Genomic DNA, 24,607 nt, shown 5'->3' with positions numbered 1-24,607 from the left:
CATCTACCCTGTCTAGTCCTGTTTGAATTTTATAAGTCTCTATGAAATCCTCCCTCATTCATCTGAACTCCAGTGAAAACTATCCTAAGCTGTCAATCTCTCCTCATACATCAGTCCCGCCATCCCTGAAATCAGCCTGGTAAACATTCACTGCAAGAGCATCCTTCCTCAGACCTCAGACCTTCCTACATTCTTTTCCCTCTGCCACTGTGTTAATCACTCGCTTGTGTGTTCTTCATTACCTTGGATTTCTTGGTGCTGGGTGGACCGTCCACTAGGGAATTCTGATTGTCTTCATCATCTTCACCGTCAGTTTCCTGGTTCAGGATCCTGGGAGGAAGAACACAAACTGGGTCTGAAATTCCCATCACATATTAAGCACGTGTAATTCCTCACCATCCCCTTCCCTCTTTGTACCCCCTTCCACAGTGTCACCTTTCTCCACCTCTCTCAGATTGAGCCCGAGTTACAATCAATGACATTGGTCGATGCAGTCTTGGCATCGAAGTAGGCTTAACGGAATTGGTGAAGTGGAGAGATGTGCACGGTGGCACAGTGGTTAGCACTGCTGCCTCACAGATCCAGAGACATGGGTTCGATTCCCGGCTCGGGTCACTGTCTGAGTGGAGTCTGTGTGGCACAGTGGTTAGCACTGCTGCCTCACAGATCCAGGGACGTGGGTTCGATTCCCGGCTCGGGTCACTGTCTGAGTGGAGTCTGTGTGGCACAGTGGTTAGCACTGCTGCCTCACAGATCCAGAGACATGGGTTCAATTCCCGGCTCGGGTCACGGTCTGAGCGGAGTCATAAGAACATAAGAAATAGGAGCAGGAGTAGGCCATCCAGCCCTTCGAGCCTGCCCCGCCATTCAATAAGATCATGGCTGATCTGTCGCTGCTCAGTTCCACTTTCCCGCCTTCTTCCCATAACCCTTAATCCCCTCTCTTATCAAAAACCCATCAACCCGCGTCTTAAAAATATTTAGCGAGGCAGCCTCCACCACTTCAACGGGCAGAGAATTCCAGAGATTCACCACCCTTTGAGTGAAGAAGTTCCTCCTCAACTCCGTTCTAAACCGCCCCCCTTTTATCTTGAGGCTGTGCCCCCTAGTCCTACTGTCTTTTTGAGCGGGAAGAGTCTTTCCACCTCTATCCTATCCATCCCATTCATCATCTTATACGTCTCAATGAGATCTCCCCTCATTCTTCTAAACTCTAATGAGTACAAGCCCAGTTTATTCAGCCTCTCCTCATAGCTCAACCCCCTCAACTCTGTGTGGCACAGTGGTTAGCACTGCTGCCTCACAGATCCAGAGACATGGGTTCGATTCCCGGCACGGGTCACTGTCTGAACGGAGTCTGTGTGGCACAGTGGTTAGCACTGCTGCCTCACAGATCCAGAGACATGGGTTCGATTCCCGGCTCGGGTCACAGTCTGAGCGGAGTCTGTGTGGCACAGTGGTTAGCACTGCTGCCTCACAGATCCAGAGACATGGGTTCGATTCCCGGCTCGGGTCACAGTCTGAGCGGAGTCTGTGTGGCACAGTGGTTAGCACTGCTGCCTCGCAGATCCAGAGACATGGGTTCGATTCCTGGCTCGGGTCACTGCCTGAGTGGAGACTACACGTTCTCCCTGTATCTGCGTGGGTTTCTCCGTTTTCCTCACGCAATCCGAAAGACGCACTGGTTGGGTCCGTTGGCCATACTTTTGTACCTTTCTCCCGACGGAAAAAGGTGGAAGAGAGTTATGTTTGGAGTGCGATTTGAACACCTATATTAGTCCAGGCCTCGCGATTGCTCGTGCAGTTACATTACCATCACACCACCGTCTCCAGATTCTCTGCCGCGCCCAGCGGGAAGGGTGGTCCCTCCACTATATCATCCTGAACACTCCCCCAGCAGCGCTCCCTCCCTCTCCCCAAACTTACTTCATCCCGATGGCATCCTCCCCCACCGGCTCCCTCCTCTTGTAGTTCTTGGATTCCTTGCTCGGGACGAATCCGGGGGGCAGCCAGAGGGGGCCCCGCTTGCGTTTCGGCTTCTTGGCGATGTGAATGCCGACGAAGATTCCCAGGATGATGGCGAAGAGGACGGCCAGTGACACGCCGGTCAGTTCCCATGGAAACGAAACAGGCTCTGCAGTTAAAAGAGAAGGATCACAAGAGGCACGGTGGGGCACATTACCAACCCCCATCCACCGTCCCGTGCCAGCTCAATTCATACATGGTGGCAGCGTGTAGGACAAAAGTCTGAAGTCACGTATCAACCAACTCAAGAACAGCTTCTTCCCTGCTGCTGTCTGACTTTCGAATGGACCTACCTTGCATTAAGTTGATATTTCTCGACACCCTAGCTGTGACTGTAACACCATATTCTGCACCCTCTCATTTCCGTCTCTATGTATGGTATGCTTTATCTGTATAGCTCACAAGAAACGATACCCACTGTACACAAATACATGTGGGGCGGCACGGTGGTTAGCACTGCTGCCTCACAGCACCAGGAACCCGGGTTAGATTCCCGGCTCGGGTCACTGTCTGTGCGGAGTCTGCATGTTCTCCCCGTGTCTGTGTGGGTTTCCTCCAGGTGCTCCGGTTTCCTCCCACAGTCTGAAAGACGTGCTGGTTAGGTTGATTGGCCAGGTTAAATTGCCCCAGGATGCTTAGGTGAGAGGGATTAGCGGTGTAAATATGTGGGATTACAGGGATAAGGCCTGGGTGGGATTGTTGTTGGTGTAGGCACGATGGGCCTTCTGCACTGTAGAGATTCTATGATGTGACAATAATAAATCAAACTCAAAAAGCCTTGCATGGAGCTGGGATGACTGCGTAATTTCCCTTTCTATCACATCAAGAATCAATTTTACACCTTTTATGATTTAAGTTTAAGTTTTAAGTGTATTTATTCATGTCACACGTAGACCTACATCAACACTGCAATGAAGTTACTGTGAAAATCCCCCAGTCGCCACACTCCGGTGCCTGTTCGGGTACACTGAGGCAGAATTTAGCACGGCCAGTGCACATGATCAGCATGTCTTTTGGACTGTGGGGGGAAAGTAGAGCACCCCGAGGGAACCCACGCAGACATGAGGAGGATGTGCAGGCTCTGCCGGGAATCAAACCTGGGTCCCTGGCGCTGTGAGGCAGCAGTGCTAACCACTGTGCCATCATGCAGCCCCAGCCCTAAGGTGTCTAGGTTTAGGGGGTTAGTTGGGTCAGTATATGGGGTAACAGGGATATGGCCTGTATCGACCATAATTCCACCCAGGCCCTAATCCCACAACCCCTCACATTTACCCTAACACTAAGGGGCAATTTAATGTGGCCAATTAACCTAACTCGCACATCTTTGGGCTGTGACAGAAAACCAGAGTACCTGAAGGAAACCCACGCAGACGCAGGGAGAATGTGCAAACTCCACACAGACAATGACTCAAGGCCAGAATCGAACCTGGGTCTCAGGCGCTGCGAGGCAGCAGTGCTAACCCACTGTGCCACCGTGTGTATTACTATCCTCCACTTTTCACAAGATAAATAAATCTGCTCCTTTCGCAAGACTCTGTTTGCTGCAATTTATAATAAATAAATTAACTGAAAAGGAAAAATAAAAGCCGAGTTAGAGAGAAAAGCCAGGGGAATGAGGTTCTTAGAGTGACTCTTACACATGCTCCCATGGTGCAGACACATTGGGCCGAATGGCCTCTTTCTGTGCTGTACCCATTCTGCCCTTCTACTTGCTGTTGTTTGTGAATACACGGGTGGGATTTTCCATCCGCGCCCGCCCCAAAACTGGAAAATCCCACCCAAGGTCAAGAGATCTTTCCATGGTCCGCCCCTCGCCTGCTCCGATTCCCATGGCAGGCAGAATGGGAAGATTTGCTCCCACAAATCCAACCAATGCTTCAACTGTTTGACCGAGAAAATGGTGTTCATGTCCTGGGGTTGATCAGTAAGTTTGGAGATGATTAGTGAGGTGGTAAATAGTGAGGAGGGTAGCCTTAGATTACAGGAGGATAGAGACGGGCTGGTCAGATGGGCCAATCAGTGACAAATGGAATTCAATCCAGATAAGATTGGGCAGGAGAAACAAGGTAAGGGAATACATGATGAACAGCAGGACTCTGGAAAGCATCAGGCAGACCTTGGTGTGAATGTATACCTGAGGCAGCAGGGCTGGTGAACCAAGAAGGCATATGGTATACTTCACTTTATTAAATGAGGCACAGAATATCAGAGCAGGCAGATTATACTGAAACTGTATAAAACTCTGGTCATATTGTGTGCAGTTCTGGAATCCACATTATAGAAGAACATAAGAAATAGGAGCAGGAGTAGGCCATCTAGCCCTTCGAGCCTGCCCCACCATTCAATAAGATCATGGCTGATCTGAAGCGGATCAATTCCACTTTCCCACTTTCTCCCCATAACCCTTAATCCCCCTGTCCATCAGAAGACCTATCTACCCATGACTTAACTATATTTAGCGAGGTAGTCTCCACCACTTCAACGGGCAGAGGATTCCAGAGATTCACCACCCTTTGAGTGAAGAAGTTCCTTCTCAACTCCGATCTAAACTGTCCCCCCCTTATCTTGAGGCTGTGCCCTCTAGTCCTGCTGTCCTTTCTAAGCGGGAAGAATCTCTCTACCTCTACCCTATCCATCCCTTTCATTATCTTATACGTCTCTATAAGATCCCCCCTCATCCTTCTAAACTCCAACGAGTACAGACCCAGTCTATTTAGTCTCTCTTCATAGTCCAACCCTCTCATCTCCGGTATCAGCCTAGTGAAGGGCTGTGATAGCACTGGAAAGGTGCAGAGGAGATTTACCAGGACGTTGCCCTGGCTGGAGAGGTTTAGTTATGAAGAGAGATTGGGTGGAACAAAAAAACAAAGAAAGTTACAGCACAGGAACGGGTCCTTCGGCCCTCCAAGCCTGCACCGACCATGCTGTCCGTCTGAAATAAAACCCCTTCCGGGCACTATATCCCTCTATTCCCATCCTATTCATGTATTTGTGCAGACACCCCTTAAAGCTCACTATCATATCTGCTTCCACTAGCTTTCCCCGCAGCGAGTTCCAGGCACCCTCCACTCTCTGTGTTAAAAACTTGCCTCGTACATCTCCTTTAAACCTTGCCCCTCGAACCTTAAACCTGTGCCTCCTTGTAATTGACTCTTCCACCCTGGGATAGACTGGGGTTGTTTTCCTTGGAGCAGAGGTGACAGAGGGGTACACGATTGGGACGTATAAATTGAGGCGGCACGGTGGCACAGTGGTTAGCAGTGCTGCCTCACAATGTCAGGGACACAGGTTCCATTCCGGCCTCAGGTCACTGTCCGCGTGGAGTTTGTATGTTCTCCCTGTGCTAATAGGGGTTTCCTCTGGGTGGTCCGGTTTCCTCCCACAATCCATAGATGTGCGGGTTAAGTGGATCGGCTGTGCTAAATTGACCCTAGTGTCAGAGGGATTAGCAGGGTAAATGGGAATAGGGTCTGGGTGGGATTGATACTGGTATAAATTTAATGGGCTGAATGGCCTGCTTCTGCACAGCAGGGATTCTATTCCATGAAAATTAGGAGGGGCGTAGATAGAATAGACAGGAAGAAAGCTTTCTCCTTGGTGGATAGATCAATGATGTAGAGATGCCGGCGTTGGACTGGGGTAAACACAGTAAGAAGTCTCACAATTCCAGGTTAAAGTTCAGCAAGTTTATTTGGTAGCACCAGCCACAAGCTTTCGGAGCACTGCTCCTTCATTAGGTAAGTGGGAGTTCTGTTCGGAACAGCGCTCCGAAAGCTAGTGGCATTTGCTACCAAATAAACCTGTTGGCCTTTAACCTGGTGTTGTGAGGCTTCTTACTGTGTTTACCCCAGTCCAACGCCGGCATCTCCACATCATGGTCACCATTGACACTGCAAACTGCCGGCTCCAGGTGGAGAGGATCTCCAAGAAGATTGCGCATATTGACGCGGACATCAAGTTTCTACACATTAGCTTGTAAATTGAGTTTGTGTCTTTATATGCCCTGTTTGTGAACAGAACTCCCACTTACCTGACTAAGGGGCAGCACTCCAAAAACTAGTGGCTTGTGCTACCAAATAAACCTGTTGGACTTTAACCTGGTGTTGAGGGAAAGCGGATCAATAACCAGGGGGCATAGATTTAGAGGGGATATGAGGAAAAACCTTTTCACCTCCCACTCCCCCAGATGGGTGGGAGTCTGGAACTCACTGCTTGAAAGAGTGGTGGAGGCAGAGATCCTCATAACATTGAAGAAGTGTTTAGATGTGCACTTGCGATGCCGAGGCAATACAAGGCTAGGAAACAAGAGATGGAAAACGGGATTAGAATAGTTGGGTGGCTTGCCTTTAGATGGCATGGACATGATGGGCTGAAGGGCCTTTTTCTGCACTATGACCCTCTTTTATTGGTTTTGTCATCAGGTTGTGCATCTGCAATTTTCACATTGGCAAAAGTTGTTTAAAGATTGTAAGAGAGCCTGGGAGAAGATTATCCCTCTTTATAATGGCGCACTCTCAGGGACTTCATTACTGAGCAAACAAAGATTTATTAACAAGTCATGTCGGCAACTAATTCTAAAATACCTCTGCACTGTGAGAACTCCTCCCCTGCGGTGATTCCCCGCTCTGAGTCCCGATTGATCACCCAGACCAGCTGACCCTTACTCTGCTGTGTTGCCCTACAAGTGACAATCACCAAACTCATTCACTACACTTTCATAACATAAGAACATAAGAACTAGGAGCAGGAATAGACCATCTGGCCTCTCGAGTCTGCTGCGCCATTCAATAAGATAATGGCTGACCTTTTCATGGAGTCAGCTCCACTTACTCGCCCGCTCACCATAACCCTTAATTCCATAAACTCTATCTTGGAGCCTGCCTCAAATATTAACCTACTATGAAAACATCCTGCTCAGCTCCAAAGACAATTAGACAGAATGTTCTTTAGTTCCCTAACCTAGTTCACCCTGATCCTTACTCTGCTGTGTTGCCCTTCAAGGGACAATCATCACACCAAGCCACACCTACAAGAGTTGGCATAACTCCAGACAGACTGGGGGAGGGGGAGGAAAGCAGGAGGAAGGGCGGCATAGTGGTTTGCATTGCTGCCTCACAGTGCTAGGAACCTGGGTTCAATTCCCGGTTGGGTTATTGTCTGTGTGGAGTTTGCACATTCTCTCTGTGTTTGCGTCGGTTTCCTCTGGTTGCTCCGGTTTCCTCCCACAGTCCAAAAATGTGCGGATTAGGCAGATTGGCCGTGCTAAAATTGCCCCTCAGTGTCAGGGGGACCAGACAGAGTAAATGTGGGGATAGGGCCTGGACTGGATTGTGGTCGGTGTTGACTCAATGGGCCGAATGGCCTCCTTCTGCACTGTCGGGATTAAAAAAAAACGGAACGGTCGCGGGAGTCAGCGAACCCATTCGGACAGTAACGAGCGATGGGAAGAGGGTGGAGGGGAAGCGGGGAAGGGGTGCAGTTAAGAGACCTGACTGACCTTTCTCAGGAACCACGGCGACAGCTTGCAGCGGGAAGGGGAATTCCTGACCGCCTTTCTCAGAAGATGCCAATGCAGCGACAAAGGCAGCGGCATCCTGGACCGTGGGGAAGCAGGCCGCGTAGGTCGCCAGGCAGGGCTGGAAGTTGATCTCCACGAATATGATGCACCTTTCATTTGAGGGAGAGACAGCAGAGGTGAAGATCACTGTGACAGAGTCTTTATGTCAATGAAAGACGCCCAAATTGTCCATGCCCGTTCCCCGTGAACCTAATCGCACAGTTTTCTGTCTCAGCCTCTCAATACACCTTACTCTCCCTTCAATACATCTTATATTATTCACCTCACTTACCTGATGTGGCATCAACTTCCACACTGCTGCCACACTCCAGGTAAAGGGGATTCTCCTGAACTCCCTGTTATAGGCCAGGCCAGGTAAGGATGGCAGATTTCCTTCCCCAAGGGATATTAGTGAACCAAATGGGTTTTTCCGACAATGGTTTCATGGTCATCAGTAGCTTCTTAATTCCAGACTTTTTTTTCCAATTCAAATGAAATTCCACCATCTGCCATGGCGGGATTCGAACCCGGGTCCCCAGAACATCAGCTGAGTTTCTAGGTTAATAGTTTAGTGATAATACTACTAGGCCATCACCTCCCTGTCCTAAATGAATTAAAGAGATGGGGGAATAGTCTGGGAAGGTGGGGTTGAGGTATAGGTCCAATCATGATTGATTCAATTGGTGGAACAGACTTGCTGGGCCAGGTCACCATTAGATATAGGAGTAGAATTAGGCCATTTGGCCCATTGAATCTGCTCTGCCATTCGATCATGGCTGATAGGTCTCTCAACCGCATTCTCCTATCTTTTCCCCATAACCTTTGATCCCCTTACCAATCAAGAACCCATCCATCTTTGTCTTAAATACACTCAAGGACCTGGCCTCCACAGCCTTCTGTGGCAATGATTTCCACAGACTCATCACTATGGAAATCAAGTTGCAATTTCAGCTATGGTTAAATATTTAATTCACTTTCTCCTTCAAGATTAAGGATGCTCACTTCAAATAAATATAGTGAAACTATAGTTAAAAGCAGTTAAAAATTGCAGGTGCTGGTTTGGAAAAATTATATTACAACAACTGTGGAAATTAAGTTGTGACAAACAATTCTGTGAAGTGATGGTCAATAATTATTAGCCAGCAAGGCCTTCAGTGAGGACAGTGATTACATACTCAAGATAAGTGACTACTCTAAACCTCATGTTAGGTGCAGGAACATTGTTTCTAGCCTTGGCCACAGGGTGGGAAGTAAGGCCCTTTCAACAAATTTGCAAAAAAAAGACACAGTGAAATATAACTGTTCCATTTTCTGTACAAATCAACAGAACACCTTGCAATGTTTTGTACTGTATTGCGCACAATTAGTTAAAACTTGGAAGTTTGGGTACAAAGAACAAAGAACTGTACATCACAGAAAAAAGCAAGACTATGTTGATCACATTGTCCTATCTAAGACCAACTGCCTGTATCCCTCAATTCCCTGTTTGCTCATGTAGCTATCCAGATAGGTCTTAAATGCCGTTAATGTAACTGCCTCGACCACCTCACTTGGCAGTGCATTCGAAGCCACCACTATCCTCTGTGTAAAACACTTCCCTGCACATCTCCACTGAACATTTCCCCCCTTACCTTCAACTTGTGTCCCCTTGTAATTGTCGTTTCTGCCCTTTGTTCACCCTAACATTACCCTTCATAATTTTATCTATTAGGTCACCCCTCAGCCTCTGTCTTTCCAGGGAGAACAATCCCAGTTTACCCAATCTCTCCTCGTAGCTAATACCCTCCATACCAGGCACTATCCTGGTAAACCCTTTTTGTACTCCCTCCAAAGCCTCCACATTCTTCTCGTTGTGCGGTGACCAGAATTGGACACAATATTCCAAATATCGCCTAACCAATGTTTTATACAACTGTAACATAATTTGCCCCATCTGATGAAGGCAAGCATGCCTTATGCTTTCTTCACCACCTTTTCCACCTGTGCTGCCACTTTTAAGGATATGTGGACCTGTCCCCCCAGATCTCTCTGTGCTCCTGATGGTTCTGCCATTTATTTTATAGCTCCTACCTGAATTGAATCTACCAAAATACATCACCTCGCATTTGTCCGGATTAAATTCCATCTGCCATTTCTCTGCTCAATTTTCCAGCCTATCTACATCCTGCTGTATTCTCTGACGATCTTCATCACTCTCCGCCAACTCCACCAATCTTAGTATCATCCACAAACTTGCTAATCAGACCAGCTCTGTTTTCTTCCAAGTCATTTATATATATTACAAATAGTAGAGGTCCCAGCACTGATCCCTGTGGAACACCACTAGTTACAGTCTTCCATTCAAAAAAAAACCCTTCCACTGTCTTCTCTAGCCAAGCCAGTTCTGAATCCATCTAGCTAGTTCACCCTTGATCCTATGCGATTCAATATTTTGCACTAGCCTGCCATGAGGGACCCTGTCAAATGCCTCATGTCCATGTGGACAACATCCACAACCCTTCAATCATCAATCATTTTTGTCTCTTCATCAAAAATCTCAATCAAATTAGCGAGACATGACTTCCCTTGTATCTGTCGCTAACAGGACCATTCAGTTCCAAATGTGTATAGATCCTATCTCTAAGAATCTTCTCCAACAATTTCACAATCGCTGACGTCAAGCTCACTGGCCTATAATTACCCGGGTTATCCTTGCTACCCTTCTTAAGTAACGGGACAACATTGACTATCCTTCAACCCTCTAGGACCTCACCTGAGGCCAACGAGGAAACAAAGATTTCTGTTTGAGGCCCAGCAATTTCCTCCCTTGTCTCCGTCAGTAATCTGGGATAGATGCCATCTGGCCCTGAGGTTTCAACAATTTTAATACTTTCTAAATAAACCTAACACTTCCTCCCACGTAACCTTTGATTTCCTAAACCTGTGTGTCTTAAATACACTCAATGGCCTGGCCTCCACAGCCTTCTGTGGCAATGAATTCCATAGATTCACCAACCCCTGGCTGAAGAACTTCCTCTTAACAGACAAACATAGAAGATAGGAGCAGGAGGCGGCCATTTGGCCCTTCGAACCTGTTCCATCATTCATTACGATCCTGCTGGATCGTCCAACTCAATAGCCTAACCCTACTTTCTCCCCATAAGCTTTGATCCTAGTTGCCCTAAGTGTTATATCCAACAACCTCTCGAATACATTTAATGTTTTGGCATCAACTACTTCCTGTGGTAATGAATTCCACAGGCTCACCACTCTCTGGGTGAAGAAATGAGTCCTCATCTCCGTCCTAAATGGTCTACCCTGAATCCTCAGGCAGTGACCCCTGGTCCTGGACTCCCCCACCATCCTCCCTGCATCTACCCTGTCTAGTCCTGTTAGAATTTTATCAGTCTCTAAGAGATTCCCCCTTCATTCGTCTGACCTCCGGTGAAAACAATCCTATCCTCATCAATCTCTCCTCATACATCAGTCCCGCCGTCCCTGGAATCATCCCTCCTCACCTGGTCTAGCGCTGTTCCCTCGTCCTCATGTGTGCTGAGTTCTGGTATCATTCTATGATTGTGCCTTCCCCATGGGGTTGACTGCTCAGTAAATGTTAACCATTTGTACCAGAGTTCTTACCCGAGGATGTCACCTTCTGCCCCATGCTTGGGCCCATCTCCCTCCTCCTCCTCCTCGTGTCGCGCCAGCTCCCTCGCCGTGCGTTTCCTTCCGGGGGCGCTGATGTTGTAGACCAAGGCAGTCAGGTTGTCCAGGTCCTCGCGCCCACGGTAGGGGAAGACCATGTCCTCCCCAGTCGGGCTCTTCTTGACTCGCACGGTGGAGTGGAGGATCAGGCCCAGGTTCCACAGGAAGCTGGAGAGGCTGCTCCTCAGCTTGTGCGGGGCAAGGAAGGCCACCAGCACCAGGGTGTCGCCGGCCAGCTCCCGATCCTTGGGGCGGGCGCAGTCCATGCCATCCCAGCCGCAGTCGGCCGAGCTGCAGCCCTGGTCGCAGTGGCCATCGTTGTAGTGGTGCTGGCAGTACATGTCGTAGTGTGGGCTGTAAAGGCAAGGTCAAGAGGTTAAAGACTGGGGGAGGTGGGGAAAGAACAAACGGGGAAGAGAAAGCAAGAGAAAGAATCAGAGACGAGGAAGAACAAGAGAAGTTGGCATTCACCACTTGAGGGCATTACATAAGATATCAGAGCAAAATTAGCCCATTCAGCCCATCGGGTTTGCTCTGCCATTCAATCATGGCAGATATGATTCTCATCCCCATTCTCCTGCCTTCTCCCCATAACCCTTGACCCCTTATTGATCAAGAACCTATCTATCTCTGTCTTAATTACTCAGTGATCTGGCCTCCACAGCCCCCTGTGGCAACTAATTGCCCAGATTCACTACCCTCTGCCTGAAGAAATTCCTCCTCATCCCAATTTTAAAGGATCGTCCCTTTACTCTGAGATTGTTCTCTCGAGTTCTAGTCTCTCCCACTAGAGGAAACATCCTCTCCATGTCCGCTCTATCCAGGCCTTTCAGTATTCTGTACATTTCAATTAGATCCCCCTCTCAGCCTTCTAAACTCCAACGAGTATAGACCCAGACTCCTCAACCACTCCCCATATGATGAACCCTTCATTCCTGAGATCATTCTCGTGAACATCCTCTGGACCCGCTCCAAGACCAGCACATCCTCCCTCAGGTACGGGGCCTAAAACTGCTCACAAGAATGTGGGTCTGACCAGAGCCTTATACATCTTCAGCAGTATATAGGAACATAAGAACTAGGAGCAGGAGTCGGCCATCTGGCCTCTCGAACCTGCTCCGCTATTCAATAAGATCATGGCTGTTCATTTTGTGGACTCAGTTCCACTTACCCGCCCGCTCACCATAACTCTTAAATCCTTTACTGTTCAAAAATTTATCTACCCTTGCCTTAAAAACATTCAATGAGATAGCCTCAACTGCTTTACAGGGTAGGGAATTCTGCAGATTCACAATCCTTTGTGTGAAAAAATTCCTCCTCAACTCAGTCCTAAATCTGTTCCCCCTTATTTTGAGTCTATGCCCCTAGTTCTAGTTTCACTGGCCAGTGGAAACAACTTCCCTGCTTCTACCTTATCTATTCCCTTCATAATCTCATATGTTTTTATAAGATCTCCCCTCATTCTATGAATTCTAATGAGTAAAACCCCAGTCAACTCAGTTTCTCCTCATAAGCCAACCCTCTCAACTCTGGAATCAACCTAGTGAATCTCCTCTGCACCCCCTCCAGTTCCAGTATAAACTTTCTCAAGTAAAGAGACCAAAACTGTGCACAGTACTCCAGGTGTGGCCTCACCAGCACCTTATACAGCTGCAACATAACCTCGCTGTTTTTAATCTCCATCCCTCGAGCAATGAAGGACAAAATTCCATTTGCCTTCATAATTACCTGCTGCATCTACAAACCAACTCCTTGAGATTCCTGCACAAGGACACCCAGGTCCCTCTGCACAGCAGCATGCTGCAATTTTTTACCTTTTAAAGAATAGTCCATTTTGCTGTTATTCCTACCAAAATGGATGAGCTCACATTTACCAACATTGTACTCCATCTGCCAGACCCTTGCCTGCTCACTTAGATTATCTATATGCCTTTGCAGACTTTCAGCATCCTCTGCACACTTTGCTCTTCCACCCATTTTAGTGTCATCTGCAAATTTTGACACACTACACTTGATCCCCAACTCCAAATCATCGATGTAAATCGTAAACAATTGTGGTCCCAACACTGATCCCTGAGGCATGCCACGAGTCACTGATTGCCAACCAGAAAAACACCCATTTACCCCCACTCTCTGCTTTCTGTTAGTTAACCAATCCTCTATCCATGTTAATACATTACCCGTAACTCTGTGCACCTTTATCTTATGTAGCAGTCTTTGCTGCGGCACTTTGTCAAATGCCTTCTGGAAATCCAGAAACACCACATCCACAGGTTCCTCATTGTCCACCGCACATGTAATGTTCTCAAAGAATTCCACCAAATTAGTCAAACATGACCTGCCCTTCATGAACCCATGCTGCATCTTACCAATGGGACAATTTATATCCGGATCTCTCACTATTTCTTCCTTAATGATAGATCCAAGCATTTTCCCTACTACGGAAGTTAAGTCAAATGGCCTATAGTTACCCTCCTTTTGTCTACCTCTTTTTTTTTAAACAGTGGCATCAAATTTGAAGTTTTCCAATCTGCGGGAACCACCCCAGAGTCCAACAAATTTTGGTAAATTACTTCTAGTGCATTTGCTATTTCTCCCGCCATCTCTTTTAATACCCTGGGATGCATTCCATCAGGACCGGGAGACTTGTCTATCTTTAGCCCCATTAACTTGCCCAACACTACCTCTCTCGTGATAATGATAATTTCGAGGTTCTCACCTGCCATAGCCTTCCTGTCATCAATTTTTGGCATTTTATTTGTGTCTTCCACTGTGAAGAGCGACACAAAATACCTGCTCAATGCCTCAGCCATTTTCTCATTTCCAGTTATTACATCCCCCTTCTCTCCTCTGAAGGACCAATGTTTACTTTAGCCACTCTTTTTCATTTCATATACTCCTGCTCTTGTATTCTTGCCCTCTAGAATTGCATGCTAACATTGCATTTGCCTTCTTAACTGCCAACTGGACCTGCATGTTAATGTTAACAGAATCTTGAACCAGGACTCCCTGGTGTTTCTGGTTTTTGAAGCCTTTCTCCATTTAGAAAATAATCTATGCCTCTATTCTTCCTACCAAAGTGCGTAACCTCACCCTTCCAAATCGTGTTACCATTAGTGAAGCACTTTTTGATGTGTGGTCATTGTGTTAATGTCGGAAGTATGTAGGTTAATGTAGTGGGGCAGCGGGGTGGCACAGTGGTTAGCACTGCTGCCTCACAGCACCAGGGACCTTGGTTTGATTCCAGCCGTGAGTGACTGTGTGGAGTTTGCACGTTCTCCTCATGTCTGTGTGGGTTTCTTCCGGGTGTTCCGGTTCCTCCCACGCTCCGAAGATGTGCAGGTTAGGTGGCTTGGCCATGCTAAATTAACCCTAGTGTCAGGGGGAATGGCGGGGTAAATATGTGGGGTTATGGGGATAGGGATTGTGGTCGGTGCAGATGCAATGGGCCGAATGGCCTCCTTCTGCATTGTTGGGATTCTTTGAAACAGAGCAGCCAATGTGCACAGAGAGATATTGGTGGGAAGTACAGAGGGTTAGATCAGACTAGAAACCATCTGTTTTTCTCAGGTAATCATAAAATATCCCACAGACCCAATTCACAAAAGATCAGGGTGGTCTATCTTTCATCAATTACTGTCAAAATCAAATTATATATTTTTTATTTGTGCCAGATAGGCCCAGCATTCATTGCCCATCCCAAGTTACCCTTTAGAAGGCGGTGGTGAGCTGCATTCTGGAACCGCTGCAGTCCATGTGGTATAGGTACACCCACAGTGCTGTTAGGGAGGATTTTGACACAGTGACTGCGAAGGAACGGCCAATATATTTCCAAGTCAGGACTTGGAGGGGAACCTCCAGGAGGTGGTGTTCTCATGTATCTGCTACCCTTGTCCTTCTGGATGGAAGTGGTCATGGGTTTGGAAGGTGCTGTCTCAGGATTGAGTTGCTGCAGTGCATCTTGTAGATGGTGCACACTACTGCTCCAGTGTCGGTCATGGAGAGAGTGAATGTTTGTGGATGGGGTGCCAATTAAGATTTGCCTGGATAGTGTTGAGCTTCTTCAGTATCGTTGGAGCTGCACCCATCCAGACAAGTAGAACCACAGAACCATCGAAAATTACAACTCAGAAACAGGCCTTTTGGCCCTTCTTGTCTGTGCCAAACCATTTTTTGCCTAGTCCCACTGACCTGCACTTGGGCCATATCCCTCCACACCTCTCTCAACCATGAAACCGTTCAAGTTTTTCTTAAATGTTAAAAGTGACCCCGCATTTACCACATTATCCGGCAGCTCATTCCACACTCCCACCACTCTCTGCGTGAAGAAGCCCTCCCTAATATTCCCTTTAAATTTTTCTCCTTTCACCCTGAACCCATGCCCTCTGGTTTTTTTCTGGAAAAAGTCTGCTTGCATTCACTCTATCTATACCCATCACAATTTTATACACCTCTATCACATCTCCCCTCATTCTTCTACGCTCCAGGGAATAAAGTCCTAACCTATTCAATCTCTCTCTGTAACTCAGCTTCTCAACACCCTCGTGAACCTTCTCTGCACTCTTTCAACCTTATTTACATCCTTCCTGTAACTAGGTGACCAAAACTGTACACAATACTCTAAATTCGGCCTCGCCAATGCCTTATATAACCTTACCATAACACTCCAACTTTTATACTCCAATGGGGAGTATTCCACCCTTACTTGTGCCTTGTAGATGGTGGACAGGCTTTGGGGAGTCAGGGATTGAGTTACTCACTGCAGTATTCCTAGCCTTGGATCTGCCACTGTGTTTATTTATCTGGCTGGTCATTACCGCAGTGCTGTTGGTGGGATCTTGCTGTGTGTAGATTGGCTGCCACACTTGACTATATTGTAAGGATGATTCAATGGATTTGGTGCTTTGGGAGAGTGATGAGGAATAGTGTCTAAATGAAAGCCCTTTGCTTTAAATGGCGGGTTGCTCACATTACCCACACCCACCCACTTGCCCACCCCTCTTGACCCTTTAGGGAAAGGTTGCTGGCTCACTTGCACTGGGTGTGCTGCCCCTGGCAGTCAAACCCATCAAACTGGCACTCGATGTTGTTGCAGGCCTCGTCACACTTGCCGTCCTTGAAGCTGGCTTGGCAGAGCTCCTCCAGCGGGCACTTCCGCCAGGGGTCGCCGGCGCAGTCACCCCCGTCCCAGCTGCAGGCCTGGGTGTCGCAGTCCAGGTCGCAGCGGCCGTCGCCAGCCCGGTGGGCACAGCGGCTGCTCGGGCAGTGCTCTCCGAACGTGCGGTTTGGGCTCTGACAGCGCAGGCCTCGGAAGCCGGGGGGGCAGCGGCAGACAGTGTGGGGCTCTCGGGCCTGCTCCAGGCAGGTGCCCCCATTCCGGCAGGTGCCAACCGTGCAGTGGCCGCCCCTCGGGGCCGAACAGTCTGTGCCCGAGAATCCTGGCTGGCAGACACATCGACCCGAGACGCAAACACCACCGTTCTGGCAGGGCCGGGCATTGCAGGAGTTGTAATTGTCACACCTTCCTCCGCTGTAATCCTGGAAACAACAACATCAAAAAGAATATTACTTTTCCATTAACTTTTTAATTTATTCATTTATGGAACATGGGCATCGCTGGCTGGGCCAAAATTTATTGCCCATCCCTAGTTGCCCAAGGGCAGTTGAGAGTCAACCACGTTGTTGTGGTTCTGGAGTCACATGTAGGCCAGACCGGGTAAGGACAGCAGATTTCCCTCCCTAAAGGACATTATCCTGGTTCGCTCCCTGTAAGGTTTGGGTGGCACAGTGGTTAGCACTGCTGCCTCACAGCGCCAGACACCCAGGTTCGATTCTCGGCTTGGGTCACCGACTGTGCAAAGTTTACACATTTTCCCTGTGCCTGCGTGGGTTTCGTCCAGGTGCTCCGGCTTCCTCCCACAGTACGAAAGATATTAGGTGGATTGACCCGAACAGGAGCCGGAGCGTGACAACAAGGGGAATTTCACAGTAACTTCATTGCGGTGTTAATGTAAACCTGACTAGTGACTAATAAATAAACAAACTTTAACAGATGGGTTTTTTCAACAATGGTTTCACGATCATCAGTAGATTCTTAATTCCAGAGTTTTTTTTATTGAATTAGGATTCCACAATATGCTATGGCGGGATTCGAACCCAGGGCTCCGGAACCTCAGCTGAGTTTCTGAACCAGTAGTCTGGTGATAACACAACGAGGCCATCGCCTTCCCCTCACTCCTGAGCCGTCGTCGCTTCTCTTCAATGGCATTGGCCAACAGGGAGCCATGTCGCTGGGAGCCATGTCCCCATCTCAGGGCCGACAAGATGGAGGTTAGGGAATGGGGAGGGGGGTGAGAACATACAAATGCCAATGTTCCTCTCACCCGTTCCTTTAATTGCATGACTGGTGGCCATGTCTTTAGCTACTTGCTGGAATTCCCTCCCAAGACCTCTCTCTCTACCTCTCTAACTCCACATCCTCCTTCCAAATGCTGACAAAAGCCCAATCTATTTGAACGAGCCTCTCTGGCCCGCTGATTTAACTCCTCCCCTTGAGGCCTGATTTCTTCTGGTTTTCACCTGACTTTCTCCCCTATGGGGCTGTTTTTAGTAGGTGCTGGGTGAAAGGCAGTTATTGTTGTCATTACCATGGGTCATTACCTCGGGCCGATGTGTCTGCCAGCTGGGTTTCTTGGGCAGAGACTGTTTGGCCCCGAGGGGCAGCCGGAGGGGTGGGCCGGGGGTCGCATTCATAGAATACCCACAGTTCAGAAGGAGGCCATTCAGTCCATTGAAGCTGGACTGACAACAATCCCACCAAGGCCCTTTCCCCATAACCCCACCTATTTAACACACTAATACCCCTGACACAAAGGGGCAAGTTAGCATGGCCAATCCATCTAACCTGTACATCTTTGGACACTAAGGGGCAAATTAGCATGGCCAATCCATCTAACCTGTACATCTTTGGACACTAAGGGGCAAGTTAGCATGGCCAATCCATCTAATATTTACATCTTTGGACACTAAGGGGCAAGTTAGCATGGCCAATCCATCTAACCTGTACATCTTTGGACACTAAGGAGCAAGTTAGCATGGCAATCCACCTAACTTACACACCTTTGGAGCGTGGGAGGAAACCAGAGCACCCAGAGGAAACCCACGCAGACACGGGGAGAACATGCAGAGTCAGCACAGAGAGTGACCCGAGGCTGGAATTAAACCTGGGTCCCTGGCGCTGTGAGGCAGCAGTGCTAACCACTATGCCACCATACCAGCCCAAGTGTATTGAAATCCGCTTCTGCACACAGTGGGTGGAATTGTGCGCCCCACCCGGGATCAGTTGTATCAGACATGGCAGAGGCCGGGCATTCTCTGACACACACTCCTGGAACACTGTGGTGGAAGGAAAATCCCAGATGGGACTTGGGATGAGCCAAGTTGGACAAGGCTGATGAAACCCTTGGATTGGTCTTTGTAAACTTGGTGTTCAATCAAGCGATAAATATTTGGAACACTGAATTTTTCTTTATTCTTTCACGGGGCTGCGGTTTGGAGTCACATGTAGGCCAAACATGTTTTCTTTCTGATGGACATGAGTGAAAAGGGTGCGGAGGAGATTCACCAGGATGCTGCCTGGACTGCAGAGCTTGAGCTATGAGGAGGCGCTGGTTACAACTGGGGCTGAAGAAGCGAAGGCTGAGGGGGGACCTGATTGAGGTGTACGAAATTCTGAGGGGCAGAGATCAGGTGGGTAGGAAGAAACCTTTCCCCGTGGGGTCAGTAACCAAGGGGAGTAGATTTAAAGTAAGGAGCAGGCGGTTTCGAGGGAATTGGAGGACAAGCCTTTACACCCAGAGGATGCTGGGAATCTGGAGCTCGCTGCCCCTTCCCCCTTCTCCAGTCCCCCACCCAATCAGGATTGGGAATTCTAGTTGCCCCTCCCCACCTCGGAGTTAGAATCATAGAATCCTTACAGTGCAGGAGGAGGCCATTTGGCCCATCCAGTCTGCACCAACCACAATCCCACTTAGTCCCATAGCCCCACATATTCGCCCTGTCGATACCCTGACCCTAGAGTCAGATTAACATGGTCAATCAACCTAACCCGCATCTTTGGAGCGTGGGAGGAAACCGGAGCACCCGGAGTAAACCCATGCCGACAGGGGGAGAACACGCAGACTCCACGCGGACCAGTGAGCCGAGCTGGGAATCAAACCTGGGGTCCCTGGTGCTAACCATTGCGTCACCATGCCACTTCCCTTCTTCCTGTGAATTTAGCCTCGCATGAGGCAGTTGGAGGGTTCACCCTTTTCCAGGGAACACCCGGAAATGGGGACAGCCCCAGTCAGATTGAGGCCTTTGCCATCTTCCTAAGTGCTGGGCAGGGGGGGTATCCCTCCCACCCAACTCTCCCTCCTCCTCCACCTTCCCACGGCACTTGTCTCCCACCCCAGCCCCTGAGGAATTCCAGCCCCCCCTCCCCCTGCACCTCCCCCCCCCCCCCCCCCTCCACCGGTCTATCTCACATCTACAGATCCTTGTCGTCCCCCCCCCCCACTGCTGCCACCCCTCTGGAACCCCGGCAAAGACACGGCAAAGAGGGGATGGTGGGACGTTTACCGTACTCACCGGTGGGCACTTGCAGAGGAACCCGAAGGGCGTGTTGACGGTGAGGACGCAGGTGCCACCGTTCCGGCAGGGCCCAGATTTGCAGTTGTCGATGACTGACTCGCAGCGACGGCCTGGGGGAAGCAGGGAGACACAGCCGGCACAAGATGAAGGAGCAGCCGTGGGCCAAACATGACAGCAAGAGCACGATGCAGCAAAGCAGGCCTAGGGAAGCAAAGCACTCAAGCAGGATGCCAACCCCCGGCTGGTGGACCCCGGGCGCACTGAGGGCTGACCAAGGTGTGAAAACAATCCCATCGCTGGACATGGGCGGAAATGGTTCCCTCGCTTGAGGGGGAATCCGGGGGGAACAGAAAGTCATTACGGCACAAAAGGAGGCCATTTTGTTTTTGTCCAGTCTTGGGTCATGAGCGTCAATGGGCCAGCATTTATTGCCCATCCCTAATTTCCCTTGGAGGGCAGTTGAGAGTCAACCGCGCGCCCGCACACACACGTGTGCATCCATAGTCTGTCTCTGAGTGTTTTTGCTGTAACATTGGCATCAAATGTGGCGCTGCTGTTGCCTCTTTGCAAAGCCTGGCACATCACACTGTGGTGGGGGCTGACAAACCTCACTGTAAACATGCCAGCCCACCAAACATTCAACCATCTAAAGCAAACCCTTCTTTTTCTTTAATTCATTTGTGGGACATGGGCGTCGCTGGCTGGCCAGCATTTATTGCCCAGCCTTGGTTGCCAAGGGCAGCTGAGAGTCAACCACGTTGCTGTGGATCTGGAGTCACATGTAGGCCAGACCGGGTAAGGACGGCAGATTTCCTTCCCTAAAGGACATGAGTGAACCAGGTGGGTTTTTCCAACAATGGTTTCATGGTCGTCAGTAGATTCTTAATTCCAGATTTTTTTGAATTGAATTCAAATTCCACCATCTGCTGTGGCGGGATTCGAACCCGGGTCCCCAGAACATTAGCTGAGTTTCTGGATTCATAGATGAGCGATAATACCACTAGGCCATTGCCTTCCTATAGGGATGACACCCAGTCTTTGTATCATCTAGTAATGGGAACTGATTTTCCTTCCCCACCTTATATCCAAGGCCTTTTCCAAGGGTGGTAGTGTCAATCACAAGGGTTCAAGCTGAGAAGGGGAAAGTTTAAAGGAGATGCGCGAGGGAAGTTTTTCACGCAGAGAGTGGTGGGCGCCTGGAACGCGCTGCCAGAGGAGATGGTGGGAGCAGGCACATTAACAACATTTAACAGGCATCTGGATGGGTACATGAATAGGGAGGGAATAGAGGGATACGAGTAAGGGCAGAAGGTTTTTTTGGGCAACATGATCAGCACAGGTTTGGAGGGCCGAAGGGCCTGTTCCTGTGCTGTACTTTTCTTTGCTCTTTGTAAAGATGGCAGATTTCCTTCCCTAAAGGACATTAATGAACCAGATGGGTTTTTCCGACAATCGATGATACGTTGATGAGCTTTTGACCACATTTTATTTGAATATTGTGGACGTATTAATGAACTGAATTTAAATCCCCGTGGGATTTGAACCTATGATCCAGAGATTGAGGCTGTGGGATTATTAGCCCAGGTGATATTTTACCATAAGAACATAAGAAATAGGAGCAGGAGTAGGCCATCCAGCCCTTCGAGCCTGCCCCGCCATTCAATAAGATCATGGCTGATCTGAAGTGGATCAGTTCCACTTTCCACTTTCTATCCTCGCTGGTGTCAAAGGATGTCGGAGGTAGGTGGTTAAAATGGCGTGAGGTTGGCCATGGTCTGGCTGAGTGGGGGAGCAGGTGGGAGAGGGGCCGAACGGCCTCCCCGGTTTAGCTCGCGTTGGGAGGCACTGACCTGTGTATCCGGCCTTGCACTCGCAGCGGTAAGCGTTGACCAACTGCACGCAGCTCCGCGTTCCCTGCCCGTCACACGGGTTGGAAAGGCACTCGTTCACATCGCCCTCGCACCGCTCGCCAACGTAACCGGCCCGGCAGTCACAGGCATAGCCGCCAACCCTGTCCACACACCGGCCGCCATGGTAACACTTGGGCTGGTGGCCGAGGTCAGTGGCAGGAGAGGCACAGTCATCAATGTCGTGTTCACAACGCGTACCTGCGGGGGTGGTGGGGGTGGGGGGGAGAGGGGGAGAGGGGGAGAGAGGGGGCGGGGGGGGAGGGGGAGAGGGGGCGGGGGGAAGGGGGAGAGGGGGCGGGCAGAGGGGAAGAGAGAAAGAGACATGGGGAGAGAGAGAGGGAGGGTGCAAGAGGGAGAGAGTGGAGGGAGGGAGAGAGAGATGGGGAGAGAGAGGGGGAGGGGGGAAAGAGGGAGGAGGGAGCGAGGGAGGGAGGGGTAGGGGGGCAGGGGGTGAGCGAGGAAAGGGAAAAGGGAGAGAAAGGGAGGGAGGGAGAGAGAAAGGGAGAAGGGGAAGAGACAGACAGAGAGGGGGAGAGAGGGGGAAGGGGGGGAAGAGAGAGAGAGAGGGAGAGAGAGAGGGGGGTTGGTGGAGAGAGAAGACGGGTAGAGACAGGGAGGCGAGAGAGAAAGGTGGGGTAGTGAGAAAGGGGAGGTGGGGATAGAGAATGATGTGGGGGGAGAGAGAGATGGGGGGGAGAGAGATGGGGGGGATAGAGATGGGGGGGAGAGAGAGAGAGACATATGCTTTTCAATCTGGAGCAGAAACAGCACAGGGGAATCATACACTGATGTGAACCATACCCCTGGAATGGTCTCCCAGTGTTCCCACATCTCCGGCAATACAGAAATTCACCCCAACCCATTCCCTCCTCTCCCACTGCCCCCCTCGCTCCCTCAGGTTGTCCCTCTGAAACTGCAGGAGGAGGGGAGGGGACCCTCAGGGAGTGTAGCTGGGGGGAATCCCTCGGGGAGTGTAGGAGGAGGGGGGAGTCCCTCAGGCACTGAGGGAGGGGTCCCTTGTGGCACTGCCCAAGCAGGTTGAATGTATTGGCGGGTGGGGTGGGGGGGGTCCCTCAGGGGGTGTGGGGGAGGGGAGGGTCCCTCAGGTACTGTAGTGAGGGGTCCCTCGGGGCACTGGTCAGTTAAAGGCAGGTTGGATATACATGGAGTGTGAGTGTGTGTGTTGGGGAGGTGTGGGGCCGGGGTGGGGATTCTATCAGCGTAGGGACTGTATTTTGTGGTGTGATTTCTCACAGGGTGGAGGGGGGGATGCTTTAACCCGTAGCTGATCCATCCCCACTCCCCAGCACCCCCACCCCACCCACCTCCAGCTGCTTACTTACCCTGCGTGCCATACGGACAGGAACACTGATACCCATCAATCAGGTCGATACAGGTACCTCCGTTCTGACAGGGCTGCGAACGACACTCATCGATCCCTTCGGAGCAGTTCACGCCGGAATAACCGGGGAGACACTGGGAATAAAGACACAGAGATCCCCCGTCAATCATCGCTGCAGTGACTCTGAACTGGACACAGCGCGAACTCCTGCTCTCTGTCCAGACCATATATATACTCACTGCCAAAATCTCACACTGTCCACCCCCAGAGAACCAAACGGGAATACATTTACCACAGGACTGAGGGTCAGTGGCACTGAGGGTCACTGCGACTGAGGGTCAGTGAGACTGAGGGACACTGGGACTGAGGGACACCGGAACTGAGGGTCAGTGGGATTGAGGGTCACTGCCACTGAGGGTCAGTGAGACTGAGGGACACTGGGACTGAGGGACACCGGAACTGAGGGTCAGTGGGATTGAGGGTCACTGCCACTGAGGGTCAGTGAGACTGAGGGACACTGGGACTGAGAGTCAGAGGGACTGAGGGACACCGGGACTGAGGGACACTGGGACTGAGGGTCAGTGGCACTGAGGGTCAGTGGCACTGAGGGACACTGGGACTGAGGGTCAGTGAGACTGAGGGTCAGCAGCACTGAGGGTCAGAGGGACTGAGGGACACCGGGACTGAGAGTCAGAGGGACTGAGGGACACCGGGACTGAGAGTCAGAGGGACTGAGGGTCAGCAGCACTGAGGGTCAGAGGGACTGAGGGACACCGGGACTGAGAGTCAGAGGGACTGAGGGACACCGGGACTGAGAGTCAGAGGGACTGAGGGACACCGGGGCTGAGGGACACTGGAGTTGAGGGTCACCGTGAATGAGGGCCAGTGGGAGCGAGGGACAGCAGGATTGAGGGTCACCTGGACTGAGAGTCATTGGGAGTGAGGGTCAGCGGGACTGAGGGTCACTGGGACTGAGGGTGAGGCGAGGGGAGGAGGGGGTATCAGAGTGAGTGAGGGTGAGGTGAGGGGAGGAGGGGGTATCAGAGTGAGTGAGGGTGAGGTGAGGGGAGGAGGGGGTATCAGAGTGAGTGACAGTCAGGGGGGAGGGATGTTGGTATTTATTGCAAAGGGACTGGAGTGTAAAGTAGGGAAGTGTTGCGATTGGTGAGACCATGTCTGGAGTATTGTCTCAGTTTAGGTCTCTATATTTGAGGAAGGGTGCGGTGGCATTGGAGGCAGTTCAGAGACGGTCCACCAGATTGATTCCGGGGATGAAAGGGTTGACGTACGAGGAAAGATTAAACAGTTTGGGCTTATACTCACTGGAGTTTAGAAAGGTGAGTGTGGGCCTGATTGAGGGATATAAAATTGTAAAAGGGTTTGATCGAGTAAATGTAGACCAAATGTTTCCTCTTATGGGATAACCTGGAATTAGAGGTCACAGGTACAGGTTGA

At 50.0% G+C, this 24,607-nt stretch overlaps 1 protein-coding gene across 1 annotated transcript in view; it reads right to left on the bottom strand.

Moving 5' to 3' along the window:
- Window positions 1-24,607, bottom strand: part of LOC145348686 (uncharacterized) — a 119,989-nt gene that overhangs the window by 11,796 nt on the left and 83,586 nt on the right. Inside the window, exons 22-29 of the mRNA XM_080196844.1 lie at window positions 23,154-23,286; window positions 21,751-22,008; window positions 19,898-20,010; window positions 16,299-16,804; window positions 11,201-11,620; window positions 7,523-7,692; window positions 1,927-2,134; window positions 243-330 (exon numbers count right to left, since the gene is read on the bottom strand). Coding sequence (XP_080052970.1) covers window positions 243-330; window positions 1,927-2,134; window positions 7,523-7,692; window positions 11,201-11,620; window positions 16,299-16,804; window positions 19,898-20,010; window positions 21,751-22,008; window positions 23,154-23,286 — 1,896 coding nt within the window. The remainder of the gene's footprint in view (window positions 1-242; window positions 331-1,926; window positions 2,135-7,522; window positions 7,693-11,200; window positions 11,621-16,298; window positions 16,805-19,897; window positions 20,011-21,750; window positions 22,009-23,153; window positions 23,287-24,607) is intronic.

This window comes from Carcharhinus amblyrhynchos, chromosome 9, assembly GCF_965287045.1.
Source record: "Carcharhinus amblyrhynchos chromosome 9, sCarAmb.v2.hapA, whole genome shotgun sequence".
NCBI lineage: Eukaryota > Metazoa > Chordata > Chondrichthyes > Carcharhiniformes > Carcharhinidae > Carcharhinus > Carcharhinus amblyrhynchos.
Note: the sequence above shows the minus strand (reverse complement) of the source record. Positions and strands in the feature narration are given on the sequence as shown.